The following is a 20,682-nucleotide window of genomic DNA, read 5'->3' on the forward strand; positions in this document are numbered from 1 at the left end:
CTATCGACTCAATAATCAATCTTGAGCGGGTCCAACTGTTTATTTTTGTTCTTTTCGAGACAGACACGTTAAAGCTATACTGTACTCTGAAACTTTGGCATGTTCATAACGGTATCAATAAGCCAGATAAGAAAGAAAAAAAAGAAAACTAATCGGGGAAAAAAACCAAACTAAAAATCGGTTGCTTTCTGCAGAATTTTGTTAGCGCCACGCATTTAAATATTGCCAAAAGCGCAATAAAAGTTGTCATAAAACTAACAAAAAACGTTGTAAGTAACCTTAAGGCGGATCAAAGGTTTTTTCGTCGTTCGAAATAAACTCCGAACACATCAAAGGCAACAAAGTTTTCTGTGTTCAAGGTGTCAGTCAAGGATGCATCGCAAAAAGCGACGCGAGCCCAAAAGTATGAAAAAGGAGCTTTTCAAAATAAAAGTTTTACAAACTTATGTGTTAACAATTGATTGAGAAGCGTTTGTCTGTTGAAAAAGTACACGCTCGAGGTAAAACTTAAAAGCAAAAAGTAATTTATAAAAACACCAAAACTCCAAATAAGTTCTGGAGTCGTTTTCGTTCACGCAAAAATGTTTTTGACAAATGTGTGGCTATGAAAATAGCCTTTTTGGAAAACAGCTCCACCGTTTACTTGGCCGCTGCTGGTTTTGGAAGTTTTTCGTTCTTCTTGGGCAGCAAAACGGCTTGGATGTTTGGCAGCACACCACCGCTTGCAATGGTTACACCCGACAACAGTTTGTTCAGCTCCTCGTCGTTGCGAACAGCGAGCTGTAAGTGACGAGGAACGATTCTGGCTTTCTTGTTGTCTCGAGCAGCGTTACCAGCCAACTCCAAGATCTCAGCGGACAGGTACTCCAAAACAGCAGCCAAGTAAACTGGAGCGCCTGATCCGATGCGGTTAGCGTAATGACCTTTGCGTAAAAATCGATGAACGCGACCAACGGGAAACTGAAGGCCGGCTCTGAAAGATCGTGTCTTTGCCTTGGCTTTAGCTTTACCTCCTTTGCCACGTCCTGACATTTTAGATTTCTTTGTTGTTAACGCGAAGCAACAGACAAAATTGTGAGTAACGAGTTTTGTTTTGAATGAGCTCTATTCGTTTGTCTTTAGTTATTTAAAAGTAATGCTCTCAAAATGGACAAAATTTCGACGAATAGAAAAACAGCGTTTTCCGAAACAATGGTTTGGCGCGAGCCAATCGTCTTGGCGCGCCGCATCACAAACGGACTCGAATTGGAGAGCACAACTCTGCCATAAATCAGTAAGGCGTTCAACTGCGCGCCAGAATTAGTCGATATCAATCCGATTGTAAAAATGTCTGACGCTCCGAAAGCAGGAGGAAAGCAGGCGCCCAAGGTAGCCAAAAAGGGTGAAAAACGAGCTGGCAAAAAAGGCGGCAAGATCGCCGGCACAGGAGATAAGAAACGCAAGAAGAAGAGACGCGAGTCCTACGCCATTTACATCTACAACGTGTTAAAGCAAGTGCATCCCGATGTCGGAGTTTCGTCCAAAGCGATGAGCATCATGAATTCGTTCGTGAACGACATTTTCGAAAGGATCGCGTCTGAAGCTTCGCGACTCGCCCTTCAAAACAAAAAGTCTACAATCTCTTCGCGTGAAATTCAAACCGCCGTACGCCTCTTACTTCCCGGTGAATTGGCGAAGCACGCAGTGAGCGAAGGCACCAAAGCTGTTACCAAGTACACGAGCAGCAAGTAGTTGCGCTACTACAAAAAGGCTATTTTCATAGCCACAAATCTTTTAAAAAACGGCGTTGTGCGCATTAGAACAAGACACACTGTGATACACTTTGAGCGTGAAAACAAACATTCTGTAAACTTAAAAGTATGTTTCTCGCCCTTGTTTTTAAAAATGACTTAATAAAAGAAACAAAATTCAATTGCAACCGGATGCGTCCGCCCTATACTATTGCAACCAGATGCATGCCTATACTTTTTTTATTATTTTTTTTTTTATTTGCCAAGATGTTAAATTTACAAAGGCGATGAGCGCCTAAAGTGTATTATCTGATTTTCAAAGTTTCATTAACTTTAGGTTAGAAATTTTGTTTACGCCAACAAGCTTTTCGCTACATTGCATTTGTTATTAGTTTTAAACTTAAAACAAGTTTGCTTAACTTAAGCGACGTTGAAATTGATTTTTTTCATTCGACCTTTGACGTTTTGTTTATCTGCATACTGTCGAGGTTAAGATTGATAACTTCAGTTTTTCAATTAAAAAATTAATTTCGCCTATGCAGATGTAAATATCACGCATCTTTGAAAAGCCACGCAATAATAAATGACAAAATAACGGCTTGGCAAGGCTCAACTGAAAAGCAAAGGCGGTTGAAATCAAGCAAAACCGATGCAAAAAAATCATAACAATAATAATACAAAAAAAAAAGATAATAATAATAATAATAGCGTCTTTTCAACTTCGCAAACAATCATGTTTCAACTTCGCAAACAAATCATCGCAAACGTAGATTTGTTTTTCTACATGTACACATGCCAGATAAAAACGTTTTCAACAGATTTGTGGCTATGAAAATAGCCGTTTTTGTTGCCGAAGAGTTTATCCGCCGAATCCGTACAATGTGCGTCCTTGCCTCTTTAGAGCGTAGACGACGTCCATGGCGGTAACAGTCTTTCTCTTGGCGTGCTCCGTGTAAGTCACAGCGTCGCGAATCACATTTTCCAAAAAGACTTTCAGAACACCTCGAGTTTCCTCGTAGATAAGCCCTGAGATACGCTTGACTCCACCTCGGCGAGCTAGACGACGTATAGCGGGCTTTGTGATGCCTTGAATGTTATCACGCAATATCTTGCGATGACGCTTGGCACCACCTTTGCCGAGACCTTTTCCTCCTTTACCACGACCAGACATGTTGAATTGTTCAGTTGAATGCTAACTGCTGGCGCGGTTTCCGTACTTTTTATTGCACGTCGAAGCTAACCCGACATAGATGGAAGCAATGCGAACACGTTGACTGCGCAAAAATAAAGGCGCGCTTTTTCATTGTTGTGTACGTTCACGCAGATATTTTCAACTTTTGATCAGCTAACTAATTGCATAAAAAAAACAAAAACGAAACGCGAAGCGAACTAACGAAATAATAAACTGATTACGTCCGCTTTATCAACGCAACGCTTGAAAGTAAAACTAAAAGCTAGAGAAAGTGCCAAATCAGAGCCCGCGGCGTTCACTTTTTTTAGCAAAAAGAGGCCAAAGTTTTTGCACATTTTTTTGAGCCAATCAAAAAGCACTTTCTAAGCGCCAATCAAATTGATGCAGTCTTATAAAGGCGCTAAACTCTAACGCGTCAACAAACCAGCGAATTAGTTTGAACTAGTGCTATCTCGAAAGCAGTGCAATTCATCGACTATGGCCCGAACAAAGCAAACTGCCAGAAAATCGACCGGTGGCAAAGCGCCTCGAAAGCAGTTGGCAACGAAAGCAGCAAGGAAGAGTGCCCCAGCTACCGGCGGAGTGAAAAAACCGCACAGATACCGACCCGGTACCGTAGCTCTCAGGGAAATCCGAAGATACCAAAAGTCAACTGAGCTCCTCATCAGAAAACTGCCGTTTCAGCGATTGGTACGCGAAATCGCGCAAGACTTCAAGACCGACTTGCGCTTTCAAAGCACCGCCGTCATGGCCCTTCAGGAGGCGTCTGAAGCCTACTTAGTCGGCCTCTTCGAAGACACCAACCTGTGCGCCATCCACGCAAAGCGTGTCACCATTATGCCCAAGGACATTCAGTTGGCGAGAAGAATCAGAGGAGAGCGAGCTTAAGAACTTCCTTATTCACAAAACGGCTATTTTCATAGCCACAAATCTGTTAAAAACGTATTCGGCTTATAAGTTACTGAAACTTCAGAAAAAAAAAGTGGACTTTCAAAAACGCTCTTTCATTGCAAAAATATAAACGTTGATACGATAGACATGACAATCAAGAAAAATGTGCCTAATAAAATTTTCTATTACGCGTACGATACACAACTTGCAAAAGTGACGTAAGTTCGAGAACGAGCCTATTTTGCTGATAACTTCTTGACTTTTTTTTTTTTCTTTGCAGATATCTAAATCCCCTTACATTTCTCTTGATCTGGCAATTTTTATTTTCAACTCTTTGATGAAAACAGTGAGCGTTTTTCGTAACAAAGTCGTGTTGTAAATATGTACGTATACGGGCTTCGTCGACAACGCACAGACTTTATCACAACGAACAAATCCTTATCTGTTCTATGCCTATGCTCGTGTTTTTAGAAAGATGTGTGGCTATGAAAATAGCCGTTTAACATGAAAACAGGGGAAGCCGAACTTATTTCTTTTTGACTTTGGCCGTGGTCTTTTTGCTGCGACTTTCTTCTTTGGAGTTGCTTTGGCTTTCTTGGCAGCAGGTTTTTTTGCTGCCATAGGCTTTTGGGCGCTCTTTTTCACTGGCGTCTTCTTTGCCTTTTCTTTTGGTTTTATCTTAAATGTCGGCAATTTTGTGCTCATTGACGACTTAAAAAAACCTTGGTCGTTTGGGAAAACGAATTAAAAAAAAATAATTTAAAGTTTTGATACCATCAAGTGATGGAGAACTACTGGCCGCATAGGTTCTATTTATAACTGGTGAGAAAGAGATAGTTATTAAAAGAACCTTAAATAAATTATATCTGCAAGAAAAGCATAAACATTATTCAACACATTAAATTGAAATTACTTTTGGTGATGAAAGAAATATCCCCTGAATAAACAATTTAAATACCATTGCGTTAAGCAGTTAGCGTTAGTTTGCTAACACACTAGCCAGTTTAGCTTCTCTTGCATTTCCGCGAAAGTACAGATGTGGCTCAAAAAATTGAGCCACCTCGAAATTTAGACAATATTTGAGCTTCGACTGTGAAATTAATTAAAATACATACGGATGTCCAGTTTTTGTCATTTCGCATTGTTAACTACTTTGTTTTGAACATATTTTTACAATGACAACACTATTGAGCGGTTTAGAGTGAAGTTAGTTGCATTATTGCAGAAGATGTCACATTTTAGCACGCGTTGTACTGGGCGATAGTTGTGTTTCTGGCGGCTTTTATTTGTTGATTTTATATTTTTACACTAAAATTTGTTTATTTTACTATTCAACACTTATTATATATTCTATTTACAAGTAAGTTATCATTATTTTACAACTTTTTTATCATATTTAGGTAAATTTTGCTATTTTTTTAAATAATTGGTGTTTTTAAGATATGGGCAAAGAGAAAGATATTTCGCCCACAAAACTAAATGGGCTAAAAATCATCGCCATTTTACCACTGATGATTGGGAAAGAGTAAGTACTCAGTTTCTCTTCATAAACACATTAAAACTTAAACGAATACCATATTAAAAAAAAAGAATATAAGTATTTTATCAAAAATATTAACCCAATTTTGAAAATTTTAGGTTTGCTTCTCAGATGAATCCACATTGGAAATTCTAATGGATAAAACTAATTTCGTCCGAAGAAGGTTATACATTGTAAAAAATACAATGCGGCAGGACCAGTACATCCAAGTCTTGAAGGAAAGAATGATTCCTCAAGCGATGGAGTGGTATCCGAATGGGAACTTTATCTTTCAGCACGACTATGCTCCATGCCATAAGGCAAAAACTGTAACAAAGTTTTTATAGGCTGAAAAAATCCATGTATTACCCCTGGCCAGGAAACTCGCCCGACCTAAATCCCATAGAAAATTTATGGGAATTGTTAAAGAGGGATATAAGTAAAAATCTTATAACAAATAAAAGAGATTTGATGGAAAAATTAATAAATGTTTGGCACCACAGCGAGGAAATAAAAAAAAATTGTCAAAACCTCATCAAAAGTATGACCAGAAGAGTTAAAGCCGTAATTGCTGCAATAGGTGGCCACACTAAGTATTAGTGATTTTGTGTACAATATTTTGTATATCTTATTTATTTTTCCTAAATATACGTTACACTTCTATATTTTTGTCATTTACTATTATTTATATCCTATATTCCCAAAATAAATAGTTGTAAATTTAACTCATTACAAAATATAGGGAAAATCAGCTTCAGAATATGAAAATTTGTAAAAATGTTGGGTGGCTCTAATTTTTTGAGCCACCACTGTATACATGCGGCATGCGCTGAACTTTCGCAATGCCTCTCTTGTAACTTGCAGCTCTTATTCTCTTGCAGCTCTTATTCTCTTGCACTTTTGGACTTTTGGATTCTTATATTTTATGTATCTAATCAAGTTATCTTGCTGAAATATATATATTTTAATTTAAATTTCAAATGTAAAAATGAAATTAATAAAATAAAAACAGAAAAAACAATTGTTTTATTACATATGTTTAAAGCATAAAATAAAGTTGCGTAAAATTAAAATTTATCAACAAACTTTAAAACAAATGCGTTTGTTTTTCAAATTTTTGAGCGAACATTTGAATAAAGAAAAGTCGGCAAATTCGACGTGCATTTTTTCGTCAATTTTATGCACATCCACTAATTTGTCGAGTCCTGTTTACGTATTTATTGCCGCTAATTACCTTTAGCGTAAATTTTTGGTTCTTTTGTGAGGACTAATTATTTTTATGGTATTAGTAAATTTAAATAATGGAATGCAGTAATAAACACAAAATAGGCTTCGGGTGCTATGACGCACTTCTTCCAAAAAAAGAAACCCAAGCTGATTCATTTTTAAAAAAGTACCCTAAATTTAATGGTGAAGGAGTAACTATAGCTATTTTTGATTCTGGCATTGATCCTGAAGCACCTGGATTACAAGTTTGTTATTTACTAAAAAAAAAAAATTAAATATCCAATACAATTTATTTAATAGTATACTAACTAGTTATTAATAGTAGTTATCTAATTATAAATTGTTACTAATGAAGTTACAATAATTTTATTAAAGCAAATAAAAATTCAAATTATGAAAAAAGAACAAATAACAAAATTAATCTTTTAATTTTGTCTTAGAACACTCCTTCTGGAAAACGAAAAATTCTTGATCTTATTGATTGTAGTGGTAGTGGAGATGTTGATATGAAAACTGTTGTATGGGCTAATGAAAACAATGAAGTAATTGGCAAAACTGGACGAACACTTAAGGTAAGTAAAAAAATTTAACTATTTAAAATAATATTAAAAATAATATTAAAAAACAAAGGCAGTTTTCAAAGAGTGTATTATTATTTTCATTTTCTATTTCTTTTTTTTTTACATCATGTATTTAAAAATATTTTTTATTTTTTAATTTTCAGTGAAATTAAATTTAAATTTTTTTTTTGTTTTTTAATTTTTTATTATGATTCACTCCCAACAAGGCTGTAAACAACTGTCATTGAGTTGGGAGTTACTAAAAAAAAAGAATAGAGTTAGAGAGCAAGGAAATGGCTGAATGTTGTATGAGTAAGGAAAATATGAAGATGGGAGAGAGTTTCAAAGGGTTGAGGTGCGGGGGAAAAAACTAGGTGAATAAAAGACTATAATTGGAGAGTTCAGAATGTTCACCAGAGTTTTTGAAAATTGGAACAACAGATGCCATTTTTCAGCAGGCAGTAAAACAAGAATCAGTCATGCACTTATCAAATAATTTAGAGAGAATTAAAGGGAGTTCAAGAGAACAATTTTGTAAGACTGTAACAGGAAAGTTATCTGGACCACAAGCTGTAGTAGAGTTTAATTGAGATATAACTTTAACAACTAAAGCTGGAGTGAGTTGAATGTCTAACAATGTGTTAACCTGTTTAATTGGAACGGCAGGAATAAAATGGCCATAAGATTCGAGAGTGAGTTAGAAGAAAAGTTCTTTGCAAATAGTTATGCCTTATCCTTGGGAGAGGTAATAAGATTAGTCCCATAAATGAGAGATGAAATGGTAGACCTACTCTTGTTAATGATGCTGTTGAAGATTTTCTAAAAGTCTCTAGAGCCTAACTTCTGAGATAAGACCGAGATTTAGTGAGCTGAGAATAATGGAACTTAGTATCTGACAGCACCTTTTTATATCGATTTCTTGCAATAATAAATAGCTGTTTGTTTTCAAGAGAATTGTTCTTTTGAAAAAGATGAAAAAAATGATTACAATTAGATATAGCAGGTACACAAGAGGATGAAAACTATGGAGTAGAATGTGGCTTGACTTAGAACAAGAAGGAATAAAAGCTTCCATTCCTGCCTGAATCCAGGAGGTTACGTTGGAGGCGCATTTTTTAGCTGATAAGGAAAAAACATCAGGCTGTTGCGAAGAAAATCATGAAAAGAATCAAAAAAGTTTAGGGTTACCAACTGGACTCTGCTCGAAAAGAGTACATTTCAGGGCTAACAACAGAGGGTTTTGAAATGGGGAGGGGGGCACAATTGGTAATTTTTAAAAAATGTGAACTTTATCTTGAAATTTCTAATAAAAAATCTCAAAAAAAATTGCCAAAAAAATTTTTTTTGTATCTTTTTAGTTCTTTACATTTTTGTCAATTGTAAATTTGAAAAATTTAACATTTCTGAAATGTGTATATTTTAAAAATCACACTAAACAATTTAAACAAAAATAAATCTACTTATTAATACAAAACATTGTAAAATGAATTAAAAATAATTTACATGAACTTTTATTTGGTTTTGTTTATAGCTTCATTTAATAAAGGTTTATTATCCACACATTGTTAAATAAAAGGTTGCAATTAGAATTTGTAAAATTAAATTGCATCATCAGCAAGTTTTTTACTGATTGTGGCAATAGTCTATTTCTCTCATCAGTCCAATTACTCTTCATCATGCTGAACGTTCTTTCTGCATTTGCATTGTGCGCTTAATTTGCAAAAAAATTAGTACATATCTTGTAGGAAGTGAAGATATTAAAAAGAAAAAAAAATTGAATCTCAAACAAATCAAATTGCAATCAACAGTTAAGCTAAAATAGTTTTCTACTTTCACAGAAATTAGGGATACTTACTATTTTTTTTTTTTTTTCAGTATCATAGCATCAGAAAGTTTTTTAAAAAAAGAGTACATTTATATAATTTTTAGAAAAAATAAGAGCACATAATTTTACTTGCTTAAAAGAGTACATGTACTCTTTTAAGAGTACGGTTTATAACCCTAGTTCTCATAATTGTATTTTTCTAATATACAAAATCTTTAGCATATTTTTATAAGTAAATCCTTTTTTATGTCATCTATAAACTCACTCTTTCCTTTGTGAGTGTCAACTATAAACTCACTCTTTCTTTTGTGAGTGTCAACTATAAACTCACTCTTTCCTTTGTGAGTGTCAACTATAAACTCACTCTTTCCTGCTTACTTGAGTTTTCCTTTTATTTCTACTTTCTATAATCGTCTGCATCTTAATGCTTTACATGTCTAAACAACTTTAATTTTTTTCTGGCATTTCCTATTAGATAGAGTTAATATTCCCAATCCCTGTCTTATATCATTTCTAGACTATAGATGTCCTTATTTTTTCACTGTCATATATTATTTATTATTTTAAACACACCAACCAAACACCAACACACTCTATCTTTTAACCACTAATTCAATCTCTTTTTTACTTATCTTGAATAATTAAAAAAAGTTATTTTAATTATTAAAGAAAATTTTTTTTTACACTTTAAACCAACAACAATATGAGTACCTTGTATACCACTATATCTCTCATACCACCATATCTCTCGTTGCTTTCTAACCGTGCAAAAAATAAAGTTTGCTTGAACTTCTTTTTTAAAAACTTTACTTTTTTTTTGTTCTCTTTCACAGAGATTTTATTTATTGTAAAGCATTTTTGAATTTAAATTACTTTAAAATTTTTGCATGGAACCAATATTATTTTGAAGTTATATTTTGTTTGATTTACTGAATGGATAAAGTACATAACAGTAAATTTACCTTTAAAATAAATCAAACAACCAGTTAAGTTAATACAGAAACCTACAGTTACTCAACTATTAAATTTACTTAATATACTCAAAGACTCGTCATATAAATGTTTCTATTTATATCTTATATGTTGTTAACACATAATATAAGCTTCTAACAAAAAAATATTTTAAAGAAATCTCGAATAGAATATAAAAAACAGGGTACGATTTTTTAATATTTTATTTAAAGCGATATCAAAATCAAACATTTTCTATAAATATGCAAGTTGTTTTTGGAATTTTATTTAAAAAGAAATCTATTTGAACAAAAGAATTTTAGTCTTTAAATTCTCTTAATTCAAATAATTTTGCGATTGAAATTTGAAATGGAGAAAAAAATTGCAAAAATCTAAAAGAATTTTAATGCTCAATAATTATAAATTTAATTCAGCGGCGTCCATAATACCCAGTTCGTAATACCCAGCATAGTGAGAATTGTTGAAAGTTAAACATATCTAGCTATGGTAACAATTTTAGTTTTAGAACATAGTACAAGTGAGAAAGAAAGTTTTATTTAAATCGTAAAAGTTTTGAACAGTTAATTACATTTTGTTTGTTGAAAATAGTTTTAAAAGTAGAGATATTCTATTGCAAACATTAAACCAGTGATTGCAAAAAATAAAATAAAAGTTAAATTATAAAAAATTTAAATTAAAATTAATAAATTATTTTACTTCTGTTCAAAGAAACTTAAAAAAAAAAAAGGTTTAAGCATGATCTTAAACTTAAGGAAATATAATTTGATTTATTAAAATTTTTTTGTTTCACTTTTTATTGCAAATCAATTTCAATGAAAACATCAACTCAAAAACCATTTGAATGAAAAACTTAATTATACTTAAATTTATAGTAGTACACTATATCAAGAAATAGTAAATTATAAAAAACGTGTTATCTAATGTTTTTTTTGCATTGATCTTACTCGTTTGGTCTATAGATTATAGACTTTTATGGTCTATAGGTATGTTTTTGTGCAAATAAAAAGTTTAATGATGATAATATTTTAATTTATTAATTAGAACAATTCTATTTATTTACTTAGTATTTTTTTAAATGCGTTTTATGTTATTAACATTATGAGCTGTATAAAGTCATAAAGTTGTTTTACACAAGTTCTTTATATTGTTAAAACAACTTTGGAGTTTGTTTTATTGTTGTTTTTTACAATAACAATTAAAGCTTTTTACAATAACAATTAAATACTCTTTAAAAATAACACATGTTTTATTGTCGCCATGAATGTATTAAACAGTTTTCTATAAATAATTAAAGTGGTAACATCTTCGCTTCCAACAAGGTTGCAAGCAACCAGTATTAGATTCAATAATCTTAAAGATGTTACCAAAAACACTGTAAGAATAAAGCTTATGGAGAAGACCAGCATGCCAAACTTTATCAAAAGCTTTAGAAATGTCAAGAGCGATGGCTGTAACCTCCCCACTATTATCTAATGCATGATAAAACCTATCGGTTATTACTGTTAGCAAATCAGCTGTAGAACAAGAAGATGGAAATCCATATCGAAGATCAGAAAGTAAGTTATTAGATTCAAGATGAGAGATTAAGTATTTGTTAATTAAAGATTCAAAAACCTTGCTTATGATAAGAAGAAGACTATTAGGGCGGTAGTTAAATAAGTCAGATTGCTCTCGAGAATTTTAGAAAATAAGGATAACAGATGCTGCTTTTCGACAGGGTGGAAAGCAAGACTCTGATAAGCACTTGTTAAATAGTTTTGAAAGTATAGACAACAGCTCTGGAGAACACTTCTGCAAGACTGTAACAGGTATGTTGTCTGGACCGAAAGCTGTAGAATAGTCTAAGTAGGAAATTTGGATACAGAAGCTGAAGTGATACGAATGTCAAGCAATGGGTCAACCTGTTTGTCGGCTATGTCAGGTAGAATGCAACTAATGGAATCAAGAGATGATGTTGATGAATAGTTTTTAGCATACAATTCAGCTTTGTCTTTAGGTGAGGTGACAAAGTCTGAACAATACAAGAGAGGTGGAATAACAGATATGCCCTTATTTTTGATACTGTTAAAGATTCTCTAGAAGTCACGAGAGCCTTATTTTTGAGATGAAATACGAGATTTCATGATCTGATATTTCCATGACCATTCCAGACAATTTTTTTTTGTCAATCTATTTAAATATATTTAACATAGTTGTATAGAGCTTAAAAAAAATTAAAAAAGGAGGGGTCTTTCAAATTTAGAAGTTAATTGGATCTAAAGTTATTGCATTTTTTATGCTGGAAAAACTGATGATTTTTTGACAGAACGCTTTGTCCTTAAGTATGGAAAATTTGGCGTGAAATGGCCCCAAAATAAAATAAAAAACCATCAGAAATCAAGCACAAAAATCAAAACAAATGATACGCAAAGGAATAAAAACATTATATATATAGTTTCTAAACAAAATATAATTTACATACATAATTTTTTAGTTCTTAGCGTTTCGTTCCATTAGATTCCTTGTCCCTTTTTTTAAATGTATGGAAAGTTTCATACAAATTAGATGTGTTTTGGTGCTTAGGAAATCTTACCTTCAAAAACTACTTTTGAAAAAACATGTCCCGCGGCAAGTTTTTTTATCAAAAGTGGTCTCAGGATATTGATAATAACTAAGTGAAGCCATATCAAGCATAGTACTCTCTATATATGGCTGGAAAGAGGTTGAGTAACACTAATTGATTCATAAAACCTCAAGGTGATTGCTTAACCGTACAAAAAGATATAAGAGAGTAAAGTTTATGAAAATTCAGTGTTTTTGGTCAAACATCAAATGTGTTTTGTAGTGCCATGGAATTGCTACCTGAAAACAGCGGGCTTTGGCGTTAGACAAAACCTTTTTACAATGGTTTCTAGCAATAGTAAACAGATCTCTGTTTTCTGAAGAATCGTTTTGCTTATAGATATGGAAATAATGGTTTCGATTGGAAATTGTAACAGCACAATGTGAGGTAAACCAAGGAGAAGAGTGAGACTTGACATGGAATCGTTGAGAAGGAATAAAAGATTCCATGCTAGCCTGATTCCAAGAATTTATGTAAGAAGCACATTTATCAGCAGGAAGACAAAAGATTTCTACCCTAGGGCCATCACAAAGAAAATCATGGAAAGAGTCCTAGTCAGCTTAAGGTAGTAAGAGTTACGATGATAGGGGGATTCTGATAATGAAGAAGAATGAGATAATAGTTTTAGAGAGATCAAACCGTGATCAGAAGCATCTAAGGGTAAATGTGGAGAAACTGAGCACTGATTAAGATCAGAAACAAGACATAAGTTGAGTTGAAAAGGTAAATGATTTGGATTGTCTGGAAAGCGAGTTGCAAAGTTGACTGTTTGTGTTAGAGATTGAGAAAAGCAAAAGTTTTGGGCCTTAATGCCTGCAGAGTCACTGACACTAGAGCCAAGCCATTCAGTGTGATGAGCATTAAAGTCACGAACAATGATATTGGCAGGCGGATAGAGAGGGCTTGGTCAATTTGATCAGAAATAACATCAAAAAGACTGCAGTCTTGAGATTAAGAAGAGCGAGCTAGAACAAAGAAAAAGACAATAAAGTGAAATGGTGCTAAACGAAAACACATAAAAGAATAGTCTGGATTCAAATCTAATTTCCCGACAAATGGGTGAATTCTTACAAATGTAAATGCCCAGGCCCTGCATGTGACTATTCGAGTCTTTACAAATTAAAGGAAGGTAACCATCAACACTAAGATCACAAGATGAGACAGCTGAACTCAAATTAGTCTTACAAAGAGCAAGTAGGTCTGGTGAACTTTACAAGAGATAAGAAAAGTTACTTCGAAGACCACAAATATTAGTGAATGATAGGTTTAGAGAACTTGGTGATATATGATGGTTTTTTGTGTTTTATTGCCTCATTACTATCAATAGTAATGAGGCAATTGCCTCATTACTATCAATAGTTATGAGGCAATTGCCTCATTACTATTGATAAACATATAATAATATTATTATAAATAAAACTAAGAAAATAAATAAAATTGATTTAATAATAAATTAAAACATTATCATCATAAAACTTTAAACTTCATTTTTACACAAAAACATGCCTATAGACCATATGAGTCAATAATTTATAGACTAAACGAGTTATAGACTAAAAGACTAATAATACATTATATACCACGTTTTTTATAATTTATTGTTTCCTGATCTAGCGTACTATTAAAAGTTTAAGTAGAATTAATTTTTTTATTCTTTTTAAGTTGATTTTTATTAAATTTTTTCATTCAAACTGTTCAAAAGTGAAAGAAAACAAAATTTGGTTTAATAAAACGAATTATATTTTCTTGTAAAATATATTAACTATTCAAAGCATTTACAACTTTTTTCTTCACTTACACTATGTTCTAAATCTGATATGTTATTGTGGCTAGATACACATTTAACTTTCAGCAACGGTTCTCGCTCTGCTGGGTATAATGAACGTCCCTGAATTAATTTTATAATTATTGAGCGTTAAAATTTTTTAGATTTTTCCAATTTTTTTTCAATTTCAAATTTTAATTGCAAAATTTTTGAATAAGAGAATTTTAGAGGACTAAAATTCTTTTGTTCAAATTAGATTTTAAACTAGACTGCAAATAGAATTCTTTTTAAAAAAAATCTTGATATCGCTTTATATAAAATATAAAAGAAATGGTATCGTGTTTTTTATATTCTATTCGAGATTTCTTGTTAAATAATTTTTAGTTAGAAGCTTATATTATGTGTTAACAACATATAAGATATTAATAGAAACATTTATATGGGTAATTTTTGTGATTCTTTGAGTATATTAAGTAAATTTGATAATTGAGTAATTGTAAGTTATTTTAGAAACTTATCTGGTTGTTTTGATTTAGTTTAAAGGTAAATTTACTGTGATGTACTTTATCCATTCAGTAAATCAAACTAAATATAACCTTAAAATAATATTAGCTTCCATGATTTAGAGATTCCATGATTTAGAGATATGATTCCAGAGATTTAAAGTAATTTAAATTTAAAAGCGCTTTATGTTGAATAAAATCTCCGCGCAAGAGAGCAAAGAATATGCTTCTATTCAAAAGATAAATTTAGTGTGACATAGTTTATAATCTTTAATAAAAAACTTAGACAAAAACATTACTTTTAAGAATGGCAAAAAAAAAACTAAACTTAAAAAGAAAAAAAAATTAACAAAAAAAACCGACAAAGTTTTTTTTTAAAGAAAAAACTAATTGCGAAGGTGTGAAAAGCAATTGTGATTTTCGATGGTGATACGCTTAATTTGAGCCTTGTATTTGAATTACGCTAAAAACACTTTTAATTGGTAATATTTAAATAACTTTGTAGATATTTTAAAGGGATCCCAAATTGCAGAGACAAGTTGTGTTCATATCTTAAATAAACATAAGTAATACTTAGGTTTAATTGGTTTTAAATTTTAGCACAACTATTATATATTGTTCAACAAGCAAATTTTACTTTTTGCTAGAGTTTTTTTCTCGCATATTTAAATAATTTAATTTCTTGCATATTTAAATAATTTAATTTCTTGCATATTTAAAGTTTTTAGTTTACTTGCTGACCTTTTAAAAATAGAAAATAATTGCTATTAGCAAAATTGTTAATACATATTTAAGAAATAAAACAAATTCTTTTTTATTCATTTAGTTATGGAAAAATGTCAAGAAAATAAACAAATATTTTTATATTTTAAAAAAACCTTAAACTAAGTAAACATTTGATAACGTTATTTCGTAATAAAATTTATATTTTGTTTTGAGTGAATTGTTCAATTAGACTAGTTTTGCAGAAATGCAATAAATTGTGGTTCAATAAAGTTCAATAAAAAACAAATAAAAAGATTTTTATGACGTCAAAAGTTCTGTTTTTTTGCATTTTTTATTCATCACATTATCTCTATATTTTTAAAATTCAACACACATTTAAGTTGAAACTAAAATTTGTGTTATGGTGGAATATCTATGTATATGTAAGTCCTATGGTGGAATTTCTATGTATATGTCTTATTGTGGAATATCTATGTAAGTCCTATGGTGGTACCTATGCTAACATGTGGGTCATTCCATATAAGTTAAGCCAATTTTTTTTAAAACATTTAAAACATTCAAAACATTTTAAAGAAATGTTAAAATTTAAGTGGTATGCATCATTCCTGATAAGTTTTCTAACATAGGATTTTATATTATACAAATTGATCCCCTGAAAAAGCCTCCAACCTCAAAATGTTTTAAATTAGATCCATTTATGAACTGAAAAGTAACAGTGTCCAGTAAATTTAACACTTGAAGCTTTTCGGAATTCTCCATATAAGAAGAAGAAATACAGAGAAAACTTTCTATCAAAATAGGATTTTGGAATTCAAATTTGGCCGTTTTGAATTTGTTATACAGTCAATATCTTTAAAATCAATGAACATTTTAATTTGAAAACTTGTTCATATATTCTTTTTAAAATGAGGAATTTAAAAATGAGTTTTAAAATAAAAATATTAAGGCTTATATTTTTCCAATATATGAAATAATAAATAAATAATAAAATAGAGAAATAAATCTCAATTACAATAAAATAACATAAAAATAAGATTCTTGTTCTCAAAATAATAGTCTAAATATTTTTGTTAAACATAAAACAAAATGATATTTCTTCAAATTCTTTCTCAGAAATTTGATATCTTCTTGCTGATTGACATTGTGCAACCAGAGTATTTACTTTTGCTAAAACGTTTACAACAGGAACCCAACATTTGTCTTTTTTTTTTTTTTTTTAAACATTTTCACTTCCAGCAAGGCTCTAAGCAACCACTATTAGAGTTGGAAGTTGCTGGAAGAGAAAAGATGAAGTTTATAAAGCAAGATAGCGATTAACAGGTGACTTAAAAGATTGCAAATTATATGAATCAAAAAAAATAAAAGAAGCAAATTCCATAAAACTGATGTTCGAGGGAAAAAAACTAGACAAAGAATTTTTGGAGCACATGGGGACATTCACAGTAAAAAGATGAGACTTAATTGAATGACTAGTAACATGAGAATAAATTTTAGTAGATGGCACAAGAGATGTTAGCTTGATTAGATGAAATAAATTAAGTTTATTCTGAGTTTAATTTCACCAGCCACTGAGAGAGACCCATTTTGTAGAAGAAATGTAATCCTTTTCAAGCTCAAATGCCACCTCCAAGCAATCAGAGAGTGTTAGCTTCTTTTAAATGGCCTGGACCCTTTAAAGTTTACTCCATTTTGTTGCATAAATTTTATATAAATATCTGAATCATCTGTGATTTCTTGTACAATTCCAATGTACCACTTATTATCATAGGCACATGCAAGGTACTTTCCAGCATGCAAACCTTTGTGATTATTCGTCACTCTGATAAAAATTCTTGATTTTTGTTTTAAGTGCTTTATTTTATTTATTATAATAATTTTTTTACACTCTCCTAAGATACCTTTAGATGCCTTTATTATATATTCTTTTTTAACCATTGATTTTGGTACAGAAAACTATTCTATTGTTTCTTGGATTGTCCTACTATTTAGTGTTAATGTTAATAGGTTTATTTTTTTCTTTCTGTTTGATTTAGTAATTTTTTCACTAATGGCTTCACAGAATAAATCTTGGTCTCTCAATTTTTTCAAATATTTATTGTTTATTGAGCAATTAATATAAATTTTATTATCGGAAATTCCCAATTAATTTGAAGTTAATGCTTGGCAAGAATTTGAAACCTTTAAATTCTTTTTAAAACTTATAAAATGTATTTGCATCATATGTATTTAATAACTTAAAATAAAGATTGCATTATTATAAAATGAAGTAATACCTGGCCAGTTCTTTTTTTAACCCCACTTAAAAATAATTAAATTTTAGAATAATTAAATTCAAAAAAAAAAAAAAAAGAATTTTTACATTTAAATTTTGATCCGTTTTAGAGATATTGACTGTGTAGCAAATTCAAAATGGCAGATTTTGAATTCCAAAATTCTATTTTTATAGAAAGTTTAAGTTCAGATATATCAGCAGCTATGATACATAACAAAATTATTTTTTCTGTATTTCTTTCTTCTTGAAAAAAGTTTCAAGCGTTAAATTTATTGTACACCAGGTCAATTTTCAGTTCTTAAATGGACCTAATTTCAAAGTTTTAAACCTGCAGGCTTTTTTAGTTGGATCTAGCTTCTATAATTTTAAATCCAACGCTACAAAACTTATCAAGAACGATAAGTTTTTACTTACCACATATATTTTCACAAAATAACATAATTTTCACATTTCCTTGTGTATTCCGCTTTTATTTTCCTTATTAATATTGAAATTTTTTCTTTAACATTTTTTTTTTTGTAACTTTGAAGTCCAAAATGGCCAATAAAAATTAAATTTGTAAAATAACTTTTTATTTTTTTGAAAGTTGAGGTAGATTACTGTCGTCATTTTGATTTTTAAGTATATAAGATAATTGAATTAGTGAATGTTAAAAGGACGGAAGTCCAACTATGTAAACTTTCGGAAACTAAAAAAAACTGCATTTTCCCCCGAAGTAAATTCTTGTTAATGGTTTAATAATTTTTTAGAGGATGTTTTTTACGTTCAAAAAAAAAACTATTGAACCATTAACAAAAATTTACTACAGGGGAAAATGCAGTTTTTTTTAGTTTCCCAAAAGTTTACATTATTGGACTTCCACCCTTTTAACATTCGCTAATTCAATTAGTTTTATATTTATATGGATTAAAAATAAGGGTTTTTGAAAAAGACAATAAGTTGCTTGAAATAGGCTAATGAATTTTTCAAATTGCTATAGTTTTAGAATGCTTCAAGATAATGAGTTTAAATTTTCGGCAAATCTTTTTTTTCATAAAACCTATAAGGGGTGTTAATTTCAAGAAATCATAGAGTCACTGGGAAAGGTTTGGATCATCTTATATGGAATGACCCATTTGCAACTTGTCAATATGCCATCTAAAGTTTAAAAATCAACATTTTTATTAAAACAAGCTGTCAGCCTTTTACTGAACCTAAAATTAAAATAAGTATTTAATATATGCAGAAAAACTGTAGATGAAATGCATGAAAATTTCAATTCTGTACAATTTATAATAAAGTTGTAATCTTAAATACTTAAAGGGATAAATATATAAGGGATAAAAACAACATTTGTGAAAATAGTAAATATTTTTACACATGTAGGTCTTATTAATTAAAACACAAAGACTAATATTTATTAAAATCATCAATATTTTTTGATAAATAACACTGATAAACAAATAAAATTTTATTGTGCAAATCTTGTTAACTAGGTGGTTTTTTAAAACAAATTAAATATGCTGATTTCAAATATGCAAACCATTTTTCACCATCACGTCAAGTTGTAAAGATATTTGGGTTCAAATCTTTAGTATTTAAGGTAAAGTCCCTAATATTGTCGAAAAAAAAGTTATTCTAAAGTATGTCAACCTGGGTCTCAAAAGAAGCCTATTTTCATAGAGATTTTAAAAATGGTATTTGTTTGTAATAAAAATAAGTACTTTTTGAATTATTGCTGAGAAACATTTTGTTAAAATTTTTTTAAAAGTCTTTAGCATTTTTTCACATAATTTTTTTTCTGCCAATAAATTTTAAATAAAAATATTTATCTTTTCTAAAATCTCTATGAAAATACGCTTCTTTTGAGACCCAGGTTGACATACTTTTGAATAACTTTTTTTTCGACAATATTAGGGACTTTACCTTAAATACTAAAGATTTGAACCCAAATATCTTTACAACTTGACGTGATGGTGAAAAATGGTTTGCATATTTGAAATCAGCATATTTAATTTGTTTTAAAAAACCACCTAGTTAACAAGATTTGCACAATAAAATTTTATTTGTTTGTCAGTGTAATAATTATTATTAAAATCACTTATGATGCTATCATAATTGCCTTTTTTTGTTGTTGTACTTTTAAAAATATATTTCACTCAGGTGTTGTTATAATTGTTTAGTTGTAGTAATAAATTTAATTATAATTAGTTTTATTATATTTATTTAAAACTTTTCGCCTTATTAGAGAGCTTTTTTTTACTTTATGTAAACATTTTTTTTTCCTACACTTCACTACTGCAGCAAAAAAGATGTAATAAGATATAACCATGTCATTATTACAATAAAAAATAGTCAAGTAAATATAAATAAATATAATAAATAGTTAAATATAAATTGCCAATTTAACTTGATAGATGCTACAATGACATCTTCATAAGTTACAGTTATAATCTAAAGTTTGGAACATTGTATAAAAAAACATGATTTTCGATAAAATATTCATTTATTTTATCAAAATATGTTACTAATCATGATAATTTACAAAATGGATAACTATAAAACATTAGTAAATGTTCACTTAATACCTATAATGTCCTTAAACTTTCAAACAATTAGCTAAATAGTTAGGAATAGTGAATAAGCTTTCTTAAATATTCAGGAAACATTAAATCTATACTAAGATTCAACTTATTGGTCAGATGAATAAAAAAAAGCAACTGGTTTTAATTAACATTTTTGCTGTAGGACTCGGCTTTACAATGTTAAGCTGTTACAATCATGTTAAGCTCAGCAAATACTCAGAGTTTTTGGTGTAAATTGCTCAACTTTACGTGAATAAAAATTTGAGCGATTTTGCTCTAATTTTTATTTATCTGAGCAATTACTCACAAAAAGCTGAGTAAAAGCAATAGCTTT

The 20,682-nt window shown here is 30.4% G+C and overlaps 5 protein-coding genes across 5 annotated transcripts in view; 3 read left to right on the forward strand and 2 right to left on the reverse strand.

Moving 5' to 3' along the window:
- Nucleotides 1–639: 639 nt before the first annotated feature.
- Nucleotides 640–1,032, reverse strand: LOC136074536 (late histone H2A.2.2). Its single transcript, XM_065786868.1, has one exon. The coding sequence runs from the start codon at nt 1,030–1,032 to the stop codon at nt 640–642; it is 393 nt and encodes a 130-aa protein (XP_065642940.1).
- Nucleotides 1,033–1,326: 294 nt separating this feature from the next.
- Nucleotides 1,327–1,731, forward strand: LOC136074537 (histone H2B, gonadal-like). Its single transcript, XM_065786869.1, has one exon. It carries the CDS (start codon nt 1,327–1,329, stop codon nt 1,729–1,731), a length of 405 nt encoding a protein of 134 aa, XP_065642941.1.
- Nucleotides 1,732–2,589: 858 nt separating this feature from the next.
- LOC136074538 (histone H4) lies at nt 2,590–2,901 on the reverse strand. The gene has a single exon (XM_065786870.1). It carries the CDS (start codon nt 2,899–2,901, stop codon nt 2,590–2,592), a length of 312 nt encoding a protein of 103 aa, XP_065642942.1.
- A 498-nt stretch (nt 2,902–3,399) lies between these two features.
- Nucleotides 3,400–3,810, forward strand: LOC136074539 (histone H3). Its single transcript, XM_065786871.1, has one exon. It carries the CDS (start codon nt 3,400–3,402, stop codon nt 3,808–3,810), a length of 411 nt encoding a protein of 136 aa, XP_065642943.1.
- Nucleotides 3,811–6,463: 2,653 nt separating this feature from the next.
- Nucleotides 6,464–20,682, forward strand: part of LOC101241465 (tripeptidyl-peptidase 2) — a 79,008-nt gene continuing 64,789 nt past the window's right edge. Inside the window, exons 1-2 of the mRNA XM_065788573.1 lie at nt 6,464–6,804; nt 7,000–7,131. Coding sequence (XP_065644645.1) covers nt 6,634–6,804; nt 7,000–7,131 — 303 coding nt within the window. The 5' untranslated portion in view covers nt 6,464–6,633. The remainder of the gene's footprint in view (nt 6,805–6,999; nt 7,132–20,682) is intronic.

This window comes from Hydra vulgaris, chromosome 01 (assembly GCF_038396675.1).
Source record: "Hydra vulgaris chromosome 01, alternate assembly HydraT2T_AEP".
Classification (NCBI taxonomy): domain Eukaryota; kingdom Metazoa; phylum Cnidaria; class Hydrozoa; order Anthoathecata; family Hydridae; genus Hydra; species Hydra vulgaris.